At 42.0% G+C, this 16,061-nt stretch overlaps 3 protein-coding genes across 4 annotated transcripts; 2 read left to right on the plus strand and 1 right to left on the minus strand.

Annotated features, from left to right (window-relative positions):
• The first annotated feature begins 2,952 nt into the window (after window positions 1-2,952).
• On the plus strand, window positions 2,953-7,130 carry fas (Fas cell surface death receptor). Of its 2 annotated transcripts, none has more exons than XM_079169270.1 (9): window positions 2,953-3,054; window positions 3,366-3,451; window positions 4,050-4,184; window positions 4,303-4,420; window positions 4,572-4,633; window positions 4,762-4,857; window positions 5,021-5,067; window positions 5,422-5,443; window positions 5,842-7,130. In XM_079169270.1, the coding sequence occupies exons 1-9, from the start codon at window positions 2,966-2,968 to the stop codon at window positions 6,132-6,134; spliced, it is 948 nt and encodes a 315-aa protein (XP_079025396.1). In that variant the 5' UTR covers window positions 2,953-2,965; the 3' UTR covers window positions 6,135-7,130. The 2 variants fall into 2 exon arrangements, with proteins under 2 accessions (XP_079025396.1, XP_079025395.1); XM_079169269.1 differs by having other exon boundaries at window positions 4,572-4,639; window positions 5,842-7,129.
• A 3,957-nt stretch (window positions 7,131-11,087) lies between these two features.
• itprip (inositol 1,4,5-trisphosphate receptor interacting protein) lies at window positions 11,088-13,197 on the plus strand. The gene has a single exon (XM_079168514.1). The coding sequence runs from the start codon at window positions 11,095-11,097 to the stop codon at window positions 12,682-12,684; it is 1,590 nt and encodes a 529-aa protein (XP_079024640.1). The 5' UTR covers window positions 11,088-11,094; the 3' UTR covers window positions 12,685-13,197.
• A 148-nt stretch (window positions 13,198-13,345) lies between these two features.
• LOC306702808 (glutathione S-transferase omega-1-like) lies at window positions 13,346-15,948 on the minus strand. Its single transcript, XM_079168515.1, has 6 exons — window positions 15,815-15,948; window positions 14,787-14,892; window positions 14,453-14,675; window positions 14,256-14,357; window positions 13,995-14,101; window positions 13,346-13,745 (listed from the first exon to the last, which is right to left on the minus strand). Exons 1-6 carry the CDS (start codon window positions 15,840-15,842, stop codon window positions 13,595-13,597), a joined length of 717 nt encoding a protein of 238 aa, XP_079024641.1. The 5' UTR covers window positions 15,843-15,948; the 3' UTR covers window positions 13,346-13,594.
• Window positions 15,949-16,061: the final 113 nt, after the last annotated feature.

The raw sequence follows: 16,061 nt of genomic DNA on the forward strand, positions 1-16,061 counted from the left end.
CTTTGAGGCAGACTCAAGTGAGAACTGTCACGGTTGTTATGTTTAAATGTCAAGTCGCAGCAGTATAGCTACTGTGAAGTGAAAGCGCCAAGTCTATCCCTTTGGAAGTATTCACCAGTGCCCTCAGTGCATTAATGGATTGTGATTACTACCTGTAGGTCTAAACGCTTTGGCTCTATAAAAGGAGTGCTCCAGCTCAAGCTACAGAAGAGACAAAACTTTATGGAAGAAAATATCAAATATGAAGCACTCATTCCTCAACGTGCATGACATTTGGAATGAACAGCTGCATAGTATACTTTAGAGGTGGGTATTTCAACGTGACACTGACATGCATGCAGTAACATTTCTAGAAAACATTTCTTTTTTTGCTTTGCTGGTTATTTAGAGTTTCAGGTTAACACTGTTGTGACCCAATTTCCCCCCAAAAGACCCAGTGCATCGTGATTATAGTTAACTAAATCTATGAAACCGACTACATTGCAAAACAGCATTAATGAACTTCAGCACGCAGAAGCAATCACAACCATAGACGTGTTCCGTCTTTCCGTCTGGCGCTTCTTTTACCCAAACAGAGGAGCTGTTACCTTCTGCTTCCTCGACTCGTCTCCTCCCTCCTCTTCTGTGTCCCCGGGGAGGCTCTGCAACACGGTCCCTTCCAGCAGCTTCCTCCTAACAACAAGAACATTGTCTTATTCCATTTTATTTTTCCTCCACTTCCATCTCAGTGGAGGCATTACTTCGCCTTATTCTGCATATGAGCTGGGGGCGATGGGAGGCGGAACAACATTGGCCGTGGATGATAATGTTCTTTCCACAGAGCAGAAATCTACGTGCGGCACTTTTCTGCTGGTGGTTTTGCAGCTATTTGGTTTTGTTGCAGTTCAGCAGAGTAGAGGAGAGTCGTGCTCTCATTGTGGCCTACTGGTAACAGTTGTATAGGCCGTTGTTACATTAAGCAGTAGCCCACTCAAAACAGAGAATGAGCAAACTAAATACAGGAGCTTGTGCCAAGAAGACCGTGTCCAACTCATCCACTTATTTATCCTCAAAGCTAGCAGCTGAGGGAGGAAGCCAAATCTAAAAGTATGAAGACTCCACAGACTCCACGCTAGCGGCTCTGTGAGGAAGTACTCTGGTACTTTGAGCTATAATGCTAATGTCAGCCTGCTAACATTCTCATGATGACAACGTTAACCAACTGATTTAGCAGGTATAAAGTTGATGATGTTCAGCACTCGGCTGAGATGGATGGGAATGACATTGGCTTTGCACAGATTTGCTCATAAACTGTGAGAAACAAAGATTTGACCTGGTGAGTCCTGTCCGTCCAACAGTTGTGGAAACACTTCACTCAAAGCAAGGAAAAGTCAGGGAATCACTAAATTCATTAGTAGTCATCCTCTGGGGGCCAATGGCTGTTGAGACCGAACCGACATTGCCACACCCAGTGCCATGCTGCTTGGGTGGCTAAAACAATTAATTCATGACTTTCTAAAATACCTGTGTGTGTGTGTGTGTGTGTGTGTGTGTGTGTGTGCGTGCGTGTGTGTGAGAGTGTTAATTTTGCTCTGTAAGTGGGCCAAATGAGCAGGCAGCAGACTGGTACAAATCCGACACCGGGACTCCCTGGGACTACAAAGGCCTGAAATTTGATACACTTGCAAAAACAACCAAATCCCACAGGAGTTGTCCTTCAAGTTAAGTTCTTATTCCCCAGCCAAATACTTTTTTCCTTCGCTTTTGTTCAAAGATAAATTTGCTGTTAACTACACTTGGCAGAGATCAAACAAATATGGCGTTTTTTTAAGGGGTATGAGGTGGGTGTGAGGCATTAATTTCTTAGTGGCACAGACAGAAAGCATTTCCTGCTACAGAAATGGCTTGTACGGCACATTAAGAGCATCATTAATTCACTTTATAAATCACTTTATAAATCAAAGAGTGAGATTACATTGATTCATGTGTCATTATGGCACCATGGTTGCAGCTATCCAGCTGTGCCGTGCTTTACTTACCTACATAACCTTCTTTATATCTTTATTTTTGCTGATTCCCTGTTCAGGAACAGAAAAAAAAGACCGAAATTAGTCAGTAACTGGTCGTGCTGATATGGCAAAGATGCATGTTTTTACAATTTACAACTGGGTGCTGACAACACAATTAAAGTATGATTTAAAAGAAATGCATTACAAACATAATTCAGGCAGGTAAGCTCGGTAGTTTAGGTCCAGGCCGGTTTTGTTGTACAGAACATCTGCTGTTATTGAATCTTTTAAACACTCTCTAGTTTGAATATATGTGACTATGAATTAGACTTTTAGCAAACTCCTCCAGCCATCATACCTTACAAAGAGCAATAACACCTCCTAGTGGCACAATCTGACTCAATATTTCAAATGTAGACATGTCATTGGCTTGCTCTTCATTGTACTGTGTGTGAGTGTGAGTCCTGTTAACCAGATCCATCGCTGCCATTGAGATACTTTACATTCTGCAAGTAGAAACTCACACGTGGTGCACGTTTTGAACTTGGTTACTTTTAGGCCTACAGAAATAGAAAATAAAAGCCCTAGAAACACATTCCTAGTATCATGGAGAGGGCTTTGAAACACAATTTAGTCAGTCAGTAGACGATAAATAAACAGCTAACTGACTAACGCCCTTTCTCATGCCCTGTATGTGGCCCTAATGTGGGGGTTTCCAAAACACAGAGACATTGCATTACATTTGGCAATGATGATAACCAAATTACAGCATAAATTACAGTAGAATACATGTAGAATACATACAGTAGAAAACCCTACAGAACTGTTGATTATATATATACAGGCTATATTGTAAGCAGACATACTGGAGTAAATGCACGGTTCGTTGTCTACTGGTGTCAGGAACAGAAAGGAAAAGGAAAAGTCCCCCCTTGAGACGCCTCCCAGTCTGCACTAGGCAGGGCAGCCAGAACATCATGCGATCAAGCAGCGGGATGGATGCCGCTTCAAGCACGTTTCCAGTGTGGTTTATCGCCATTGTGTTGCTCTCTCTCCAAGTGTATGTGTAAGTATAGTGACACAGACAACTGATGTGAAGTTTGTGAGCTCGACGTTACGCTGTATGTTACAGGCGTTACGTAGAAGTCCGTAAAGCGGACGTTACCCCTGGATCGTGTTCCCGTGGTCTCTCCGTCAACGTTAACCGTTTCATTTGGGTTAACGCTTAATTTGTAATTAGAGACGACTGATACGGTTTAGGGAAAGGGATGGGTTGAGCTACGTGTGATATTAGATATAGATATATGTGGTTTTAAGGCGTAAGTGGGGCTCGAGTAAACTTACTTTCACTTTCGTTTTTTGTCGCTTCCTCTGCAGGGCGGAGGGGAGGAACGAGAGCAGCAATCCCTGCGTCGATGGGACGTACGAACACAGCGGAAGGACATGTTGTCAGTGTAATACAGGTAGGTAGTGGTTAGGCTGTGCGTGCAGAAGTTCACTTCCAACCTAAATAATGTCATGAAAATCAGTTTACACATTTTGCAGCCTTTGACAGACTCATTATATAGTGCAAGAAAACAACATATTGATGCAGGGCCCTTTGACATGACAGTGCCTCAAGAAAAGGTTAACAAAAAATAAATGCAGGAAGTCTTCCCTGAACATTTCAGTTTTTATTGTGCAATAAATTAACCACAAAGTACCTGATGCACAAGTCATGGTCCTTTGGGCCCTTGTGGTCTGGGGCCCCTGGTCAGTATTTCTTGATATAATACATCTCAGCCTATTCACCTGTAAGCTCAACCTGTGAGGTAGGTCTACGTCGTACAAGTGAGTGGAACTTTTGTGTTGTTGGACAGAGGCCCATCATGCAAAACCTTTAGTCTCTGCAGATTGATAACATGCATTTTAAGATGGTTTTGCTGGAAAAGTGGTACAGTATCGGCTAGAATATGTTTTTTATGTGGCTTTCTGTGAAGGTGTGTAACTCATGCGCTGGCGCAAAACTGATTAAAACGTTTGTTTTTTTCTGCCTCTGGCTCATGTGTCTCCATACTGTAGGTCAGTACCTGAAGGAGCACTGTGCTACGGATCTACAATATGGCAAATGTGAAAGATGTCCTCCAAAAACTTACAGCAGTCAGCCTAATAACCTGGAGTCCTGTGAGCCCTGCACATCCTGCTCACAACCTAATGGTATAGACATAACTGGACATCACTGTTTAAAAAAGAAAAAAGAAAAATACAGTTCAAAGCCATGTGAAGTTTGGTCGGCCCCTCTAATGTCAGTTGTGTGGTTTTACCGTCCTTTTAGCCAATCTAGAGGTGAAGGCATCCTGTACCTCTGGCGTCGACACTAAGTGCCAATGTAAAAAGGATCACTATTGCAGCAGTGGCACAGAAACATGTACTATCTGCAATCCTTGTGAAGAGTAAGTTCTGCTTCTTCTAATACCTCTAAACTAGAAAATGTATATATAGCTTCTTAAAAACAGGGTCACAGCGTGTTTATTAACCTGCCAGCAGAAAATAAAGAAATAGTAATTTTTTTCTCACTCATTCTTTCTTTTCTTTTGGTTAAAGGTGTCCGGAGGGCATCAAAGTTGCCTGTTCAGCCAACAGTAACACAGTCTGCAATGTCAAAAGTGAAGGTTTGGTTTAGTTTTGCATCATTGTATCATGATGGCCTCGGTTCGGAGATTGCCATGTCATTTATAAACAGAGGTGTCATAATTTTGTTTGTGCTAAAATATAATGTGTCTTCATGTTTCAGGGGTAAACAACGGGGTAATAACCGGCAGTGTCCTAGGATCACTCATTGCAGCTTTCGTCATTGCTCTTATTGCATATTGTGTATGGAAACGCTACGGTGAGTATTTCTCAACTGTATGTAGAGTACACTAGAACCTCATGTGTTTCTCAATAAAACTAGGAAAGTTCAGTAACATTACCTCGAGGTTCACGTTCGAATCAAACATTTTTGTATCTACACAATAATCTATGTGTGTCTTTTTCATGATTTATCTCATTAGGGAAGAGCGATCCGACCCCAAGCCAACCGACAAATGCTGCTGATCTGGTAAGTTATTCCCCAGAGTTATCTCTTTCATTCCGTTTATAATTCTCTGACCAGCTGTTAAGAAGTTTGTCCGTTGTCCTGTTTTATCTCTCCTCTTTTGTCACACGTGTACACATGTGCATGTATGATAAACACTTTTCTGTCTCTCCTCTAATGTTGGCATAGCTGCCCCTTTCTATGGGAGGTGCAGGTTAGTTGTCTGAAACCCTTTGCTGTCCGTGTTGGTGTGATTGCTCTGTGTCACTTCTACTGTGCTGTGGCGTATTTGTAAAGCCTGTGTAAGCAGTTTGTTATTTTATCACTGTGGAGTTAAATTACTACTAAATTAACATTCATGCCTCTTCTGTTTCTCAGGAGATGCAGCAGCCTCTTTCAGGTAAGAAAAGCCCCAGAAGTCCTTTTTGTATTAATGCAATATTGGACCTTTAATTGATATTTCTCTATACTCTGTGCGTGTTAGATTAAATACCTGATCAATTGATAATCAGACCCAATTGACATTTCATTTGATGTCAATATTTAGTCTGATATTGTGCGTATGTTAGATGATTTCTGTTTGGGAGGGTTGTATTTTATTTAGTCTTGTCCTAATCAAGTAGTGAGGAACATATTATGTTTCTAAGTACCTATTTCTAACTGGTTAGCACAACACCAGACCTAAATGAATCACTGAAAACATTTAAGATGTGAGCAGCGATTTAGAGGTCTGGAAACAGGCCAGATTGGTGTTTGCCTTTATCACATTAATCCCCACTTTTCCTGTCTTTAACGTAGCTCCAGTTGTTGATCTCCTGCCTCACCGGCCTGACATTGCAAAAGCGATTGGATGGAAGGATATGCGGGATATAGCAATGCGCAGCAGTATATCAAAAAAGGATATTGACTCTTGTCAACTGGACCACCAGAATGATAGTCAGGAGCAGACACTTCAACTGCTAAACATCTGGATAGAGAAGCAGGGAAGGGAGGCCTCAAAGAACTTGATCCAAATCCTTGAAACACATGGCAAAAGGGCCACAGCACAGGATGTGTTGGAAATATTGTCTCACTCACAACTTCCTGCTTGAATGTGTCTATTGTGAGCACTTTTTAAATATTTGCAGTACTGTCAGTGGCGGCTGGCCAATAGAGGGCCATGGGGCCTTGCCCCACCTTGAGCCACAAAAAAATATATATATATATATATATATATATAATATAATATAAAAGTATAATTATAATAAATTATACAAATTATAAATGTTAAATAAATGTTAAATATTTAACTGCAAAGTAGTAATGCGTGTTTGATGCCTTACGTTTTTTGCATTAAATCATACTGGGATGTTTGCTGAAATTGATTGGATGGCCCGACCTAGAAAATGTTCCACCAGCCGCCACTGAGTACTGTCGGTATGAATTATTATTTTGAGCTCAGTTGAGATGTCTCTCTGTCTGTACTTGAACTTTGTGTTTGGGGTCTGACATCGTGTGCTTAGAACAAAGACTCGGCTTTCACCATGTGCCCATTTGAACAAAGAAAAAGACTTGGGCCTGCTTGTTCAGCCAAAAGCCTGATTTGAGTTTCAGACAACACCAACCCCCGGGAAACGTCCAAACACAAAACTGGGGTCCCAGTGGACAGCAGCCACAGACACCCCAGGACTTCCTGTGATGCAGCTCTGCCTGTCCCTGAAACTACAAAACTCTCCGTCCCATCCAGCTCTGGGCCCTTCCCGTCTGACTCGCGTCGATGTAAGGAGGCAAGAACACAGCTTCGCTGCTTTTGAAAGAAAATCCCCGTTATTATTAATATTTGTTAATAATCGTACTGACATTAATAATTCTATTGATGTCAATAATTTTGTTTTTCATATTTGCTGATAACCAAACTTGCTCCTTTTCATTTGTAAAAGCTGAAATTCTACTTCCAGTTTTAAAAAGATAAGATCCTCATGTTGATATCACGATGCTGGTCAAAGGCTTTGTGCCACAGCTTGTATGTGTATTAAACCTCATTAAATGTAAACATTTCACTGTTGGTTGCTAATATGTTGTGAGTGGTCTATTGTCTATTGCTCATAGACAGATTTTTCTGTTCAGTCGTCCTTCCCTAATCTAAAAACCAGAATACCACAGACCATCTTCATTTCTAAGAACTATTACACTTCTACTGCCCTTTCCTTGGCTTGTTGCATTATAGTCATTTAATAAGTCCCACATTTAAAAGCAATTCTTGTGAAAGTCGTACTCAATGAACTAAAATATTGGTCAAGTGTTACTTATAAGTACTTAGAAATGTGTATCTGTATTGTTATTGCTATTTTACACTCTTATTTTGTAACAAAGTAACATTACTGCACCCCTTATTTGTTCTTCTAGTCTTTATTCTTCCAACAATTTCTTACGTACGTTTTTTGGCACGCTTCTTCTGCTACATTTTTTTAAGCTACAGAAACAAGTTCAACTTCAAAGGTCAGTCTGGAACAAAGCAAATCCAGGCAAACGTAAGGCAAGCAGCAGCTCAGGTAAACTGCCAGAGAGCAGAAACATGGGGATCTGAGGAAGCTCTGATGTCTTAAACAGTCCCAAACAATCTGCAGGAGTCTCCCTGTGCCCTCTGAGGTTGTCATCTCTGCAGTGTTTGACAAGTTCACTGTACTGATGCATTTATACTTAGTGAAGGGTGGTGTTGATGACGTAAGACACAAAAGCTTTTCCTGAGGGGTTTTACATGGTAGACACTAAACAAAACATTTGTCATTTCCAGTGGCACTGTGTGTAAAAAGTATGCAAATGTATGTATCCGTGTGAGGTTAATATCCACATAAGATTCCCTGTGTCGATGCAACATTGTCTAATAATGAAGGACAGAATGTTGATGTGTTTTATGTCTGTATGTCGGTGGACCTCTGCTTCCAAAGGCCACAATTGGGATTGTTGTTGCGGTTTATTCCCGAGTAGCCTGTGTTCAATCAGTGTGTCTTGTGTCTCCAGCCCTTCTTTATTTGTAGACCAATTTGCTCAAGCATGAAGCGCCACCCTGTGGATGCAAAATAGTTCTTGGTGACATCGTGTAGAAACGGTGTAACCATGTTGTCATTTTGGATGCCATTTTAAAGGTTAGAGATATTTCATGTAACATTTGACCCACATCAATGCCCGACTTGTTCATTTTCAGAAGTTGTTTCTTTTGGTTTGGTTTACATTTTGCAGCAACTTAGTTTAAGTTGGCTTAAAAGTGTGGAAATGAGCAATATTACAAACAAATGCTTTTATTTACACCAATTCAGTTTTTAGGGGTTTCAAAACTACAGATTTTCTAATCATCCAAATTCTGCAAAATTAAATAATTGGCTATAAAATCAAAAGTTGGCTACATTTTCATGATTATTCTTACATACTTTTACATCAGTAACATTTTCATTGCAGGGTTCTTTGGAGTAGTTTAGTTAGATAACAGTTAGTTAATGGGTTGTTAATAGTTAGTTAATATTTGATTCCTCCAATATTTCCTACTATGTCACATTTTTTATGTTTTGTATTCAAATGGATATAAAGGAGCATACAACTGTCAATACAAATAGGCCACACAAAATTGCAGTTACAGCAGCATAAGTGCCACCGACAGTGAGTGACTTCTGCATTTATGCTGTTATTCAGACTGATTTGAACTCTAATCAGAATACTGGATCACATCACAGCAAAACTATTTGCATGTCAATGTGCACACCATTCATAATATGTTCTCAGTCACAGACTTTACATAACATGTCACAGCTCTATTTGGGATAAAGAGGGGGGGACTGGGCGGTGTCTCTGTTCATGGGTGGAGCGCATAGTCAGGAAATAAGTAAAGAGCTGCGAAATAGTTTCCCCCGTAGTTCACACGAGTTTTTCATGAGGCTGCTTTCACCGGAGAGAGTCACCAACATAGGTTTATCACCATGACCGTAGACAGAGAGCAGCACAAAGGTAGGTTTATCACCGCTTTCTCACACTTTTTTAATGTACTTCTCTTCACGTTTACATCAACGAAGAGCGAGTTTAAAGTCGTTAAACATGCAAATGTGTTGCCCAAATGATGCTCGCTGCGTATATTTCCTGGAAGGTAAACGTTTTAACTGTCTATTTTTTGCTTCAGTGCTTTACACAGCTACTAGAGCTACTATAGAGCCCAGTTTGTTAGCTGTAAAGGGACACGTGTGTCTGGAATAACGTTTTTTTTGCTGCCGCGACATTTCCGTGATGAGCGGATTACTATTGTGTTGCTGAGACAACAGAGGTGGTAACCGTTGGCAGTGTGTGTGTGAGACGTCACTGTACACCGTTACGTCATAGTGGGTGTTTCAACTTTACATTGAGGCCTTCTAATGTACTTACAATAAGTGCAAAAGTACTCCTTACTGCTACTTTCACTCAAATAAAAGTAGTAATATCACGGTTTAGAAATACTTCTTTCCTGCTTTCAAAATGACTACCCTACAAAAGTATTTGCATCAAAATAAACTTGCAGTATCAAAAGTACTCATTATGCATAGTGATCAATTTCATACATCACTTTAATGTTGCAGCTGGTGAAGGTTGATCTTAATATGTAATATTACATCACAATGTAATCTGAAGTACAATATTACCCTCTGAAATATATAGTTGTGTCGAATTCTATTCAGTAATTACTCCAGTAATGTACAAGTACCTACAAAAGTACAGGGCTTGAGTAAATGGACATTACTTTAAACCACTGGCTTTACTTTGGTGATTCCATTTCCATGTACTCTCTTTACTTCCATACATTTATTTTACGAGGAATAGTACTTTTTACTCCACTACATGTATTTGACAGCTGTAGTTACTGGCTACATTACAGATGAAGATGTTTCATATAAAAATGATCAAAGTGTTCAACCCTGTGTGAATTAAAGTCTCCTCCAACTCGACCAGCTGCACCCGATGCTTGCTGATAACACTCATGTACCTTTTAGTAGTTTTACTTTTACCAGAGTAGTTTTACATGTTGGCCTTAACACTTAACGTTGTAACGGAAATCTTTTAGAGGAAAATTGAGTAGCACAGGATTCTGGCCTTGTTCATGTGGACTACATGTTCGGTACCAATAGATGATTTTTAATGAAGTATACTGCACAGGCCTCTCTCTGTCCGGCTTCATGTTTGTTTGGATGGACTGAACCATGTAAGTGTTGGAAAACAGCCCAGTGAGTAAGTAATGGGAAGTTTCCCCGGCTCTGTGGTCGCACATACTCGGCCATTACCGCTGACATTTTAACGCTCAAGCCTCGACAGAACAGCTCATGCTCTCATGATCTTACAGTGAGATCGTGATGTTCGTGTACTTCCCATTTCTTGTTCACTTAGCTTGCCGAAGGAAGGAAGCCTCAAACACATTGCATTCCTGCAAAGATTATAATGGTGATGGCTAGATTCAGTCTATCCTCACCGGTTCAGTTGTCTCTTTAGCGTCTATACTAAAAGCTTGGAACATAAGCAGCAGACTTATGTAATTTCCTCTTCTCTGCAATATATTGCAAGAGTTGTCGGTTCTCTGACGTCCAGGAAAGAAGATAATAACGTCAGTGTCAGTGTTTCCCACATTGTTTCACTTACAAGCTGAATTTTAAGGAAATATTTTATTTTGGACAAAATGTTAACAGGATGTAAATGCTAACAGGCACAATGTTGGTAACTGAAGAGGGTTATCGGAGAAGGGGGACCAAAGGGACTCTTCCTTCCTCCCATGTTGCACAGTCTGATACTGGACGAGTGCGTCACTCCCTGTGTCACTCAGCCCACTGCCTCTATATTTAGAGGGACAATCTGTGCTTCCCCCTTGGGTGGAGAGCTTTACAAAAATAAATGTTTATACACCATGACTTTCATTCATTTTACTCGGCACATCAACACTAATTTGTGCTAAATTCCACTTCCCAAAAAAGCCCCAAAACAATTTCTGTTTTTTTTTTGTTTCAGGATCTGAGCTGCAGCTGCCCGGACGTCTGCCTGAATGTGCGCGTTAGAAACGAGCTGAAGATGCAGGGGGCCATTGCACGGGTGTGTATGGTGGTGGCCGCTGCCATTTTAAACCACCCCTTGCTCTTTCCTCAAGAGAACGCCACGCTCCCGGACCAGGACGAGGAGCTGATGGTTCGGATGCGGCAGCACGAGGAGAGGCTGGAGATGGAGCGGGCGAGGCTGGAGAAAGAGCTCTCGCGGCCGGACTCGGAGCAGGAAGAAACCAGCTCGGAGGAAGGTTACAGTTGGTGCTTTTGGAGCGCTGTGTCTTTCGTCGTGTTCTTCGCCGTTGAGGTGGGCAGGGTGCAGGGTGGCGCCGACACAGAAAATCGGCCAGTTGAGGATGAAGACGTGTTTTCTGAGGGTGGATCCGTCACCCCGAGGACGGTGGCGCTGGATAAGGAGATCCTGAGCAACTTCTGCGACAAATGCACCTACACTTCAGCCCACGAAAACTGGCGGGTGAGGGAGTTCGTCGAGGGTTTCGCGTACGACTTGCTGGAATCGCTCAGGAGCGTAGGTGACAGGCGGGCGGACATGGAAGTCGGGGACTTCGTCGGGATCGGAAGCATGTTCGAGTCGTGGAAGGTGTGCAAGCCGCTGACGTGCGACCTTCTAGTGCCTTTCTCGCCTCCAGATCCGTACTCCTTCCAGTTCCAGCTGTGGTGCAGCCCCTCCAGTGACGTGCCTCCGGACATGCAGGGCTGCGGCAGGATAAAGGTGACCAGGTTTGGGGAGAACCAGGAGGGCTGCGTCTGCGGCTCCGCCAACCTGGGAGAGGACATGCTTTGTCTGTTGCACGGCGAGGATGACGCAGTCCAGGTGGACCTTAGCCCCGATGAACTGCTGTGCTCCAGGAACACGCGCTTCTTAGCCAAAGATCAGGTCACGAAGTGGTTTCAGGTCTCGCTCACCAAAGCGTGGGGACGCATCTCTTACAAATACGACTTTGAGCTCACTTTTCGCAACCTGGACGCCGCCGGTGCTCTGAAGATCCGATTCCCTTCCGGGAAAGTGATGGTGATGAACATCATACCGGTGGTTCAGCTGGAGGATACAGACGCTTATTTTGTCTCGCACTTCCCGTCCGATTGCGACGGCTCTCCGGACCCGTGCTGGCCCCTCTCTTTTGCCGTCTACGAGAGGAATTTGCTGAAGCATTTCTCTAAACGCCTACCGCAGAATTCCTGTCATGTACACTGCCTTCAGATTGTGACTTTCCTACACAGGAAGCAGACGGCGCTCACGGGGAAAAGCGCCCTCACTAGCTACCATTTGAAGACCGCTCTGTTGCACCTGCTGCTGACTCAAAGGCCCTCCGCGTGGAGCGTCGAGAGTACGGAGCACAGGCTCCGGGATGTGCTCGGCTTCTTGCAGAGGAGCCTGCACGAGAAGAGACTTCATCACGTTCTGATCGGGAACAGTAACGTGCCGGAAGAAGTCCAGGTTCCCGAGATGTTTCGCACAGCAGAGCCCGTCAATCTGTTCCGGTCCCTGGTGCTGCGGAGGGAGCTTCATGCAGCGACAGTCGGACATTTCCACGAGATGTTGAGAAATGCACCTGTGCTCATTCAAGAGTACACGCACCGCACTTACACCTCGGACTAGATGAAAGTCTGCGAGCTATGGCCGTGTTTCGCATCACGACTTAAGCACCGGCAGATCTTTAAAAGATCATTTCGGTGTTACAAATAGTTGCACATGATACACAATTACTCAGGTGAGAAGGGTGCACTTACAACAGTTATTTTAGTTACAGCTGATATATTGACATGAAGTATTTTTTTTTTTTTTTTGCTGCAGCTGCTTTCTTCACACTTGACAAGGTAACCACGTGGGACTAAAGGACTCCAATTCAGTCCATTTCAACAACTGTAGGAGAGATGTTACAGTAGATATGTGTCAGCCTTTAAGAGAAGCAGCAGCAATCTAATTAAAAGATCATTTTAGAAATGCATTTCACCATTTACCTTTTAAATACAATGCACTTTTGTCAGTTGGGAAAACATTTGAACAGAAATACCTCTCATAATACGCCGGTCTAAACAGTATAGCAGTGCTTTGGTTTTCATTCTTACTGTTGCAGATCTGATGGCAGCTATTAATAGTGCAATGTTTTGTATTGCTTATCAAAAAGCATTTTGTTTTGCTTGTTACATTTCTGCTCTGTTGTCTTCACATTATTGAATTAGACCACCCTGCGTAGTCTGGGGGGGGAAACCTAATGTAGTTATTGTTTATTAAAACAGACAGAAAATTCAGGCCAGAGTTATTACATCCACAGTTTTTATTAGAGAAAGTGCTGGATCATTGAAAACACATTGAGTCAATTTACTTCACTGAACCTCATTTCCATTAGGATTCCTATTTTTTACCTCAATAACAAAATACATGGCCAATAAAAATACACCCCTTCAATGTTAACTCATCATAGTATTTGCTAAGACATGACCCCCAGAGTAACACAATCAAAAGATGGGAATAAACAGGACGGTTTAAGCTTTTGGTCACTTCTTTTCTACAGGCCATAGTCGTAGTCGGGTTTCCCCTCCCCGAAGCTCTTGTTGAAGGCCTTGTGGGTGTCCACACTGTGCATGGTGAGTTTGACAGCCGGGTCCTCCAACATTAGCTCGGTCCACTTCTTCAGCTCAGGTGTGCCGTCAACGAAGCTGCAAAGACAACGGGAATCAAGTCATTTACCTAAATACAGCACATGAACATAAGGCGCCCTCGTGAAATAATGTCAGATCAGATGTGGTGACGGAAGAAGACTTGTTTGCTCTGTTCTGATGACATTCCCTGCCCTTTCTTACATGTCTTACTTTTCTACTGTACCTCATATTTGTACTTTTTACCTTGAGTGAAATGCTTCCATAAATATATTTATTTTTGAAATGTCTTGGGAGAGTATTGCTTACGTTTTCAGCCCAAAGCTCTCCAGCCTCTCAAACCATGGCCACATCATGAAGTCGATCATTGTGATGGAGTCCCCACCGAAGAACTTGGTCTTCTTGTTAACCAGGTCCTGAGAAATAAACATACGTTTATCAGCCCTGTACGAAACACTGTAAACTAGTTGTGCCCACGCTTATTCCTGGGTACAGGTTTAACTTCACAATCTACCAAATCACATCAGGTGAACGTGGAAAGAATCCAGAGCGCTCTACTTATCAACCTACCTGATTTAATTTGGAAAACTTCTCTTTCATTTCAGCTTCCGGTCCTGAGACATCCTCGCCCTTCTTTTTCCCCATTGCAATCTTGTAAAAGTATGGTACAATCTGTAGTAAACAGTGGCATTAATATGATTATTTGATAGTAACAGTAGAAAGTATACGAAACAAAACAGCAGATATAAAGTCTTCATAGAGTGCACCTTGGAAAAATTCTCCAGCATCATCTTCTGTTTAGCTTTACCCAGAGCACAGGAAGGAAGCAGCTTCTTCTCCGGGTAAACGTCCTCCAGGTAGTCACAGGTGATGGCAGACTCGCATATCACCTCACCAGCCGAGGTCTCCAGGGTTGGAACAAGTCCAAGAGGATTCTTCTCAAGGAACCACTCCGGCTTGTCCTTCAGGTTGATGTTGATAATCTCAGGTCTGAAAGACAAAAGCAGGTTGTATTATCAAAAAGCACACAGGTATTTCAGGTTCTGGAAGTAGTGACGCTATGGTTTTACATAGGAGTATAATCATAAAACGTGTCTTTACTTGATCCCTTTGAAGTTCAGCACCAATCTGGTCCTCTCGGCGAAGGGGCAGAATCTCATGCTGTAAAGTCTGAGGCCGCTGAGGACAGGACCGGGTGCGGCACTCCCTGAAAGAAACATTTTGCAATTTCCAGACATGACTAAGCACAAATGTAGAGTGCGATGATTTGTGTTTGCTACCATTCATGCCTGAAGATAACGTTCACCTCTGTTAACTTTTCTGTACTTAAACTCTAAAAATCACAACCAATGCAGATTATAAATCCATGCACATTATAGTATACATTCATAAAAAGACAGTGAGCTGGCTTTATTTTGGCAATTTGTTCGGGAATTTGGAGTTTTCCCATTAAAACAGCTGTAGGGAGTAATACGAATATTTAGGCAAGTGATGAATGCGAGTACCTTTTTGAGGTACTTGTGTTCACTTCATGTTATTTTTTACTTTAACTTCAAATAATTTCAGAGAAAAAATACTTTATACCAATTTATCTTACAACTACAGTTATTAGTTTATTTGTAGATTCATGATTTACATGCCAAACCTGTAAAAAATGTAGAATGATGATTTTTTACAGATTAAACTATCAGTATATAAATATATAACAGTACATTTAGCCTCACCTCGACCAACTACAGGATTAGAATACTTTATCCATGTTAGTCAATTCATAAAGAATAACACAGTAATGCAATATATACGATAACAATGTTAAAGAGAACATTGTGCGGTCTGAACACATAAACTTGTATTAGATACATTACATTATTGTATGATATATATATATATATATATATATATATATATATATATATATATATATATATATATGACCTGCACTGTTAGCTTTATGACAAAGGCTAAATAATGCAGAGTCATCGCCGGACTGAGGAAGTTACATAAGAGTCATCAAAACTTTAAATTAAACTCAGGCGTCTTTTAACGTAACAGTCTCCCTCCAGAAGTCCGACAGGAGGAAACCAACGAGCAGTCAAACACCAAACACCTGGCAGCATGTAGAGTCTTACCTTTGGAGAAACACTTCTCTGTAGCCATGATCACACTTCAGGTGCTGAAAGTATCGTAGTCTGGGCACGAGAGGAGCAGGTGACTGTACAGCGATAACAGATATTGTCTGAAATATACGTTTAGCCTACTTCCGGTAAGGGCGTGTCAGATAGCGCATCAGCCAATAGCATGGCAGGGTAATTGTCTAGGAGACTTCTGGTGCTGAGCATAGGTGAGGCAGCACAGGTTAGGGTGCTGTTAGCTGTT

This window comes from Pholis gunnellus, assembly GCF_910591455.1.
Source record: "Pholis gunnellus genome assembly, chromosome: 11".
Taxonomy (NCBI): Eukaryota; Metazoa; Chordata; class Actinopteri; order Perciformes; family Pholidae; genus Pholis; species Pholis gunnellus.

Bases quoted from the DNA above. Each gene is read 5' to 3' on its own strand.
- fas (XM_079169269.1), top strand. From the start codon at position 2,966: ATGCGATCAAGCAGCGGGATGGATGCCGCTTCAAGCACGTTTCCAGTG. The intron at 3,055-3,365 runs GTAAGTATAGTG...CTTCCTCTGCAG, and splicing joins CTCTCTCTCCAAGTGTATGT to GGCGGAGGGGAGGAACGAGA. The intron at 3,452-4,049 runs GTAGGTAGTGGT...TCCATACTGTAG, and splicing joins ATGTTGTCAGTGTAATACAG to GTCAGTACCTGAAGGAGCAC.
- itprip (XM_079168514.1), top strand. From the start codon at position 11,095: ATGCAGGGGGCCATTGCACGGGTGTGTATGGTGGTGGCCGCTGCCATT.
- LOC306702808 (XM_079168515.1), bottom strand. From the start codon at position 15,842: ATGGCTACAGAGAAGTGTTTCTCCAAAG. The intron at 14,676-14,786 runs GTAAAGACACGT...TTTGTCTTTCAG, and splicing joins CTGAACTTCAAAGGGATCAA to ACCTGAGATTATCAACATCA. The intron at 14,358-14,452 runs GTGCACTCTATG...TGTTTACTACAG, and splicing joins TGCTGGAGAATTTTTCCAAG to ATTGTACCATACTTTTACAA.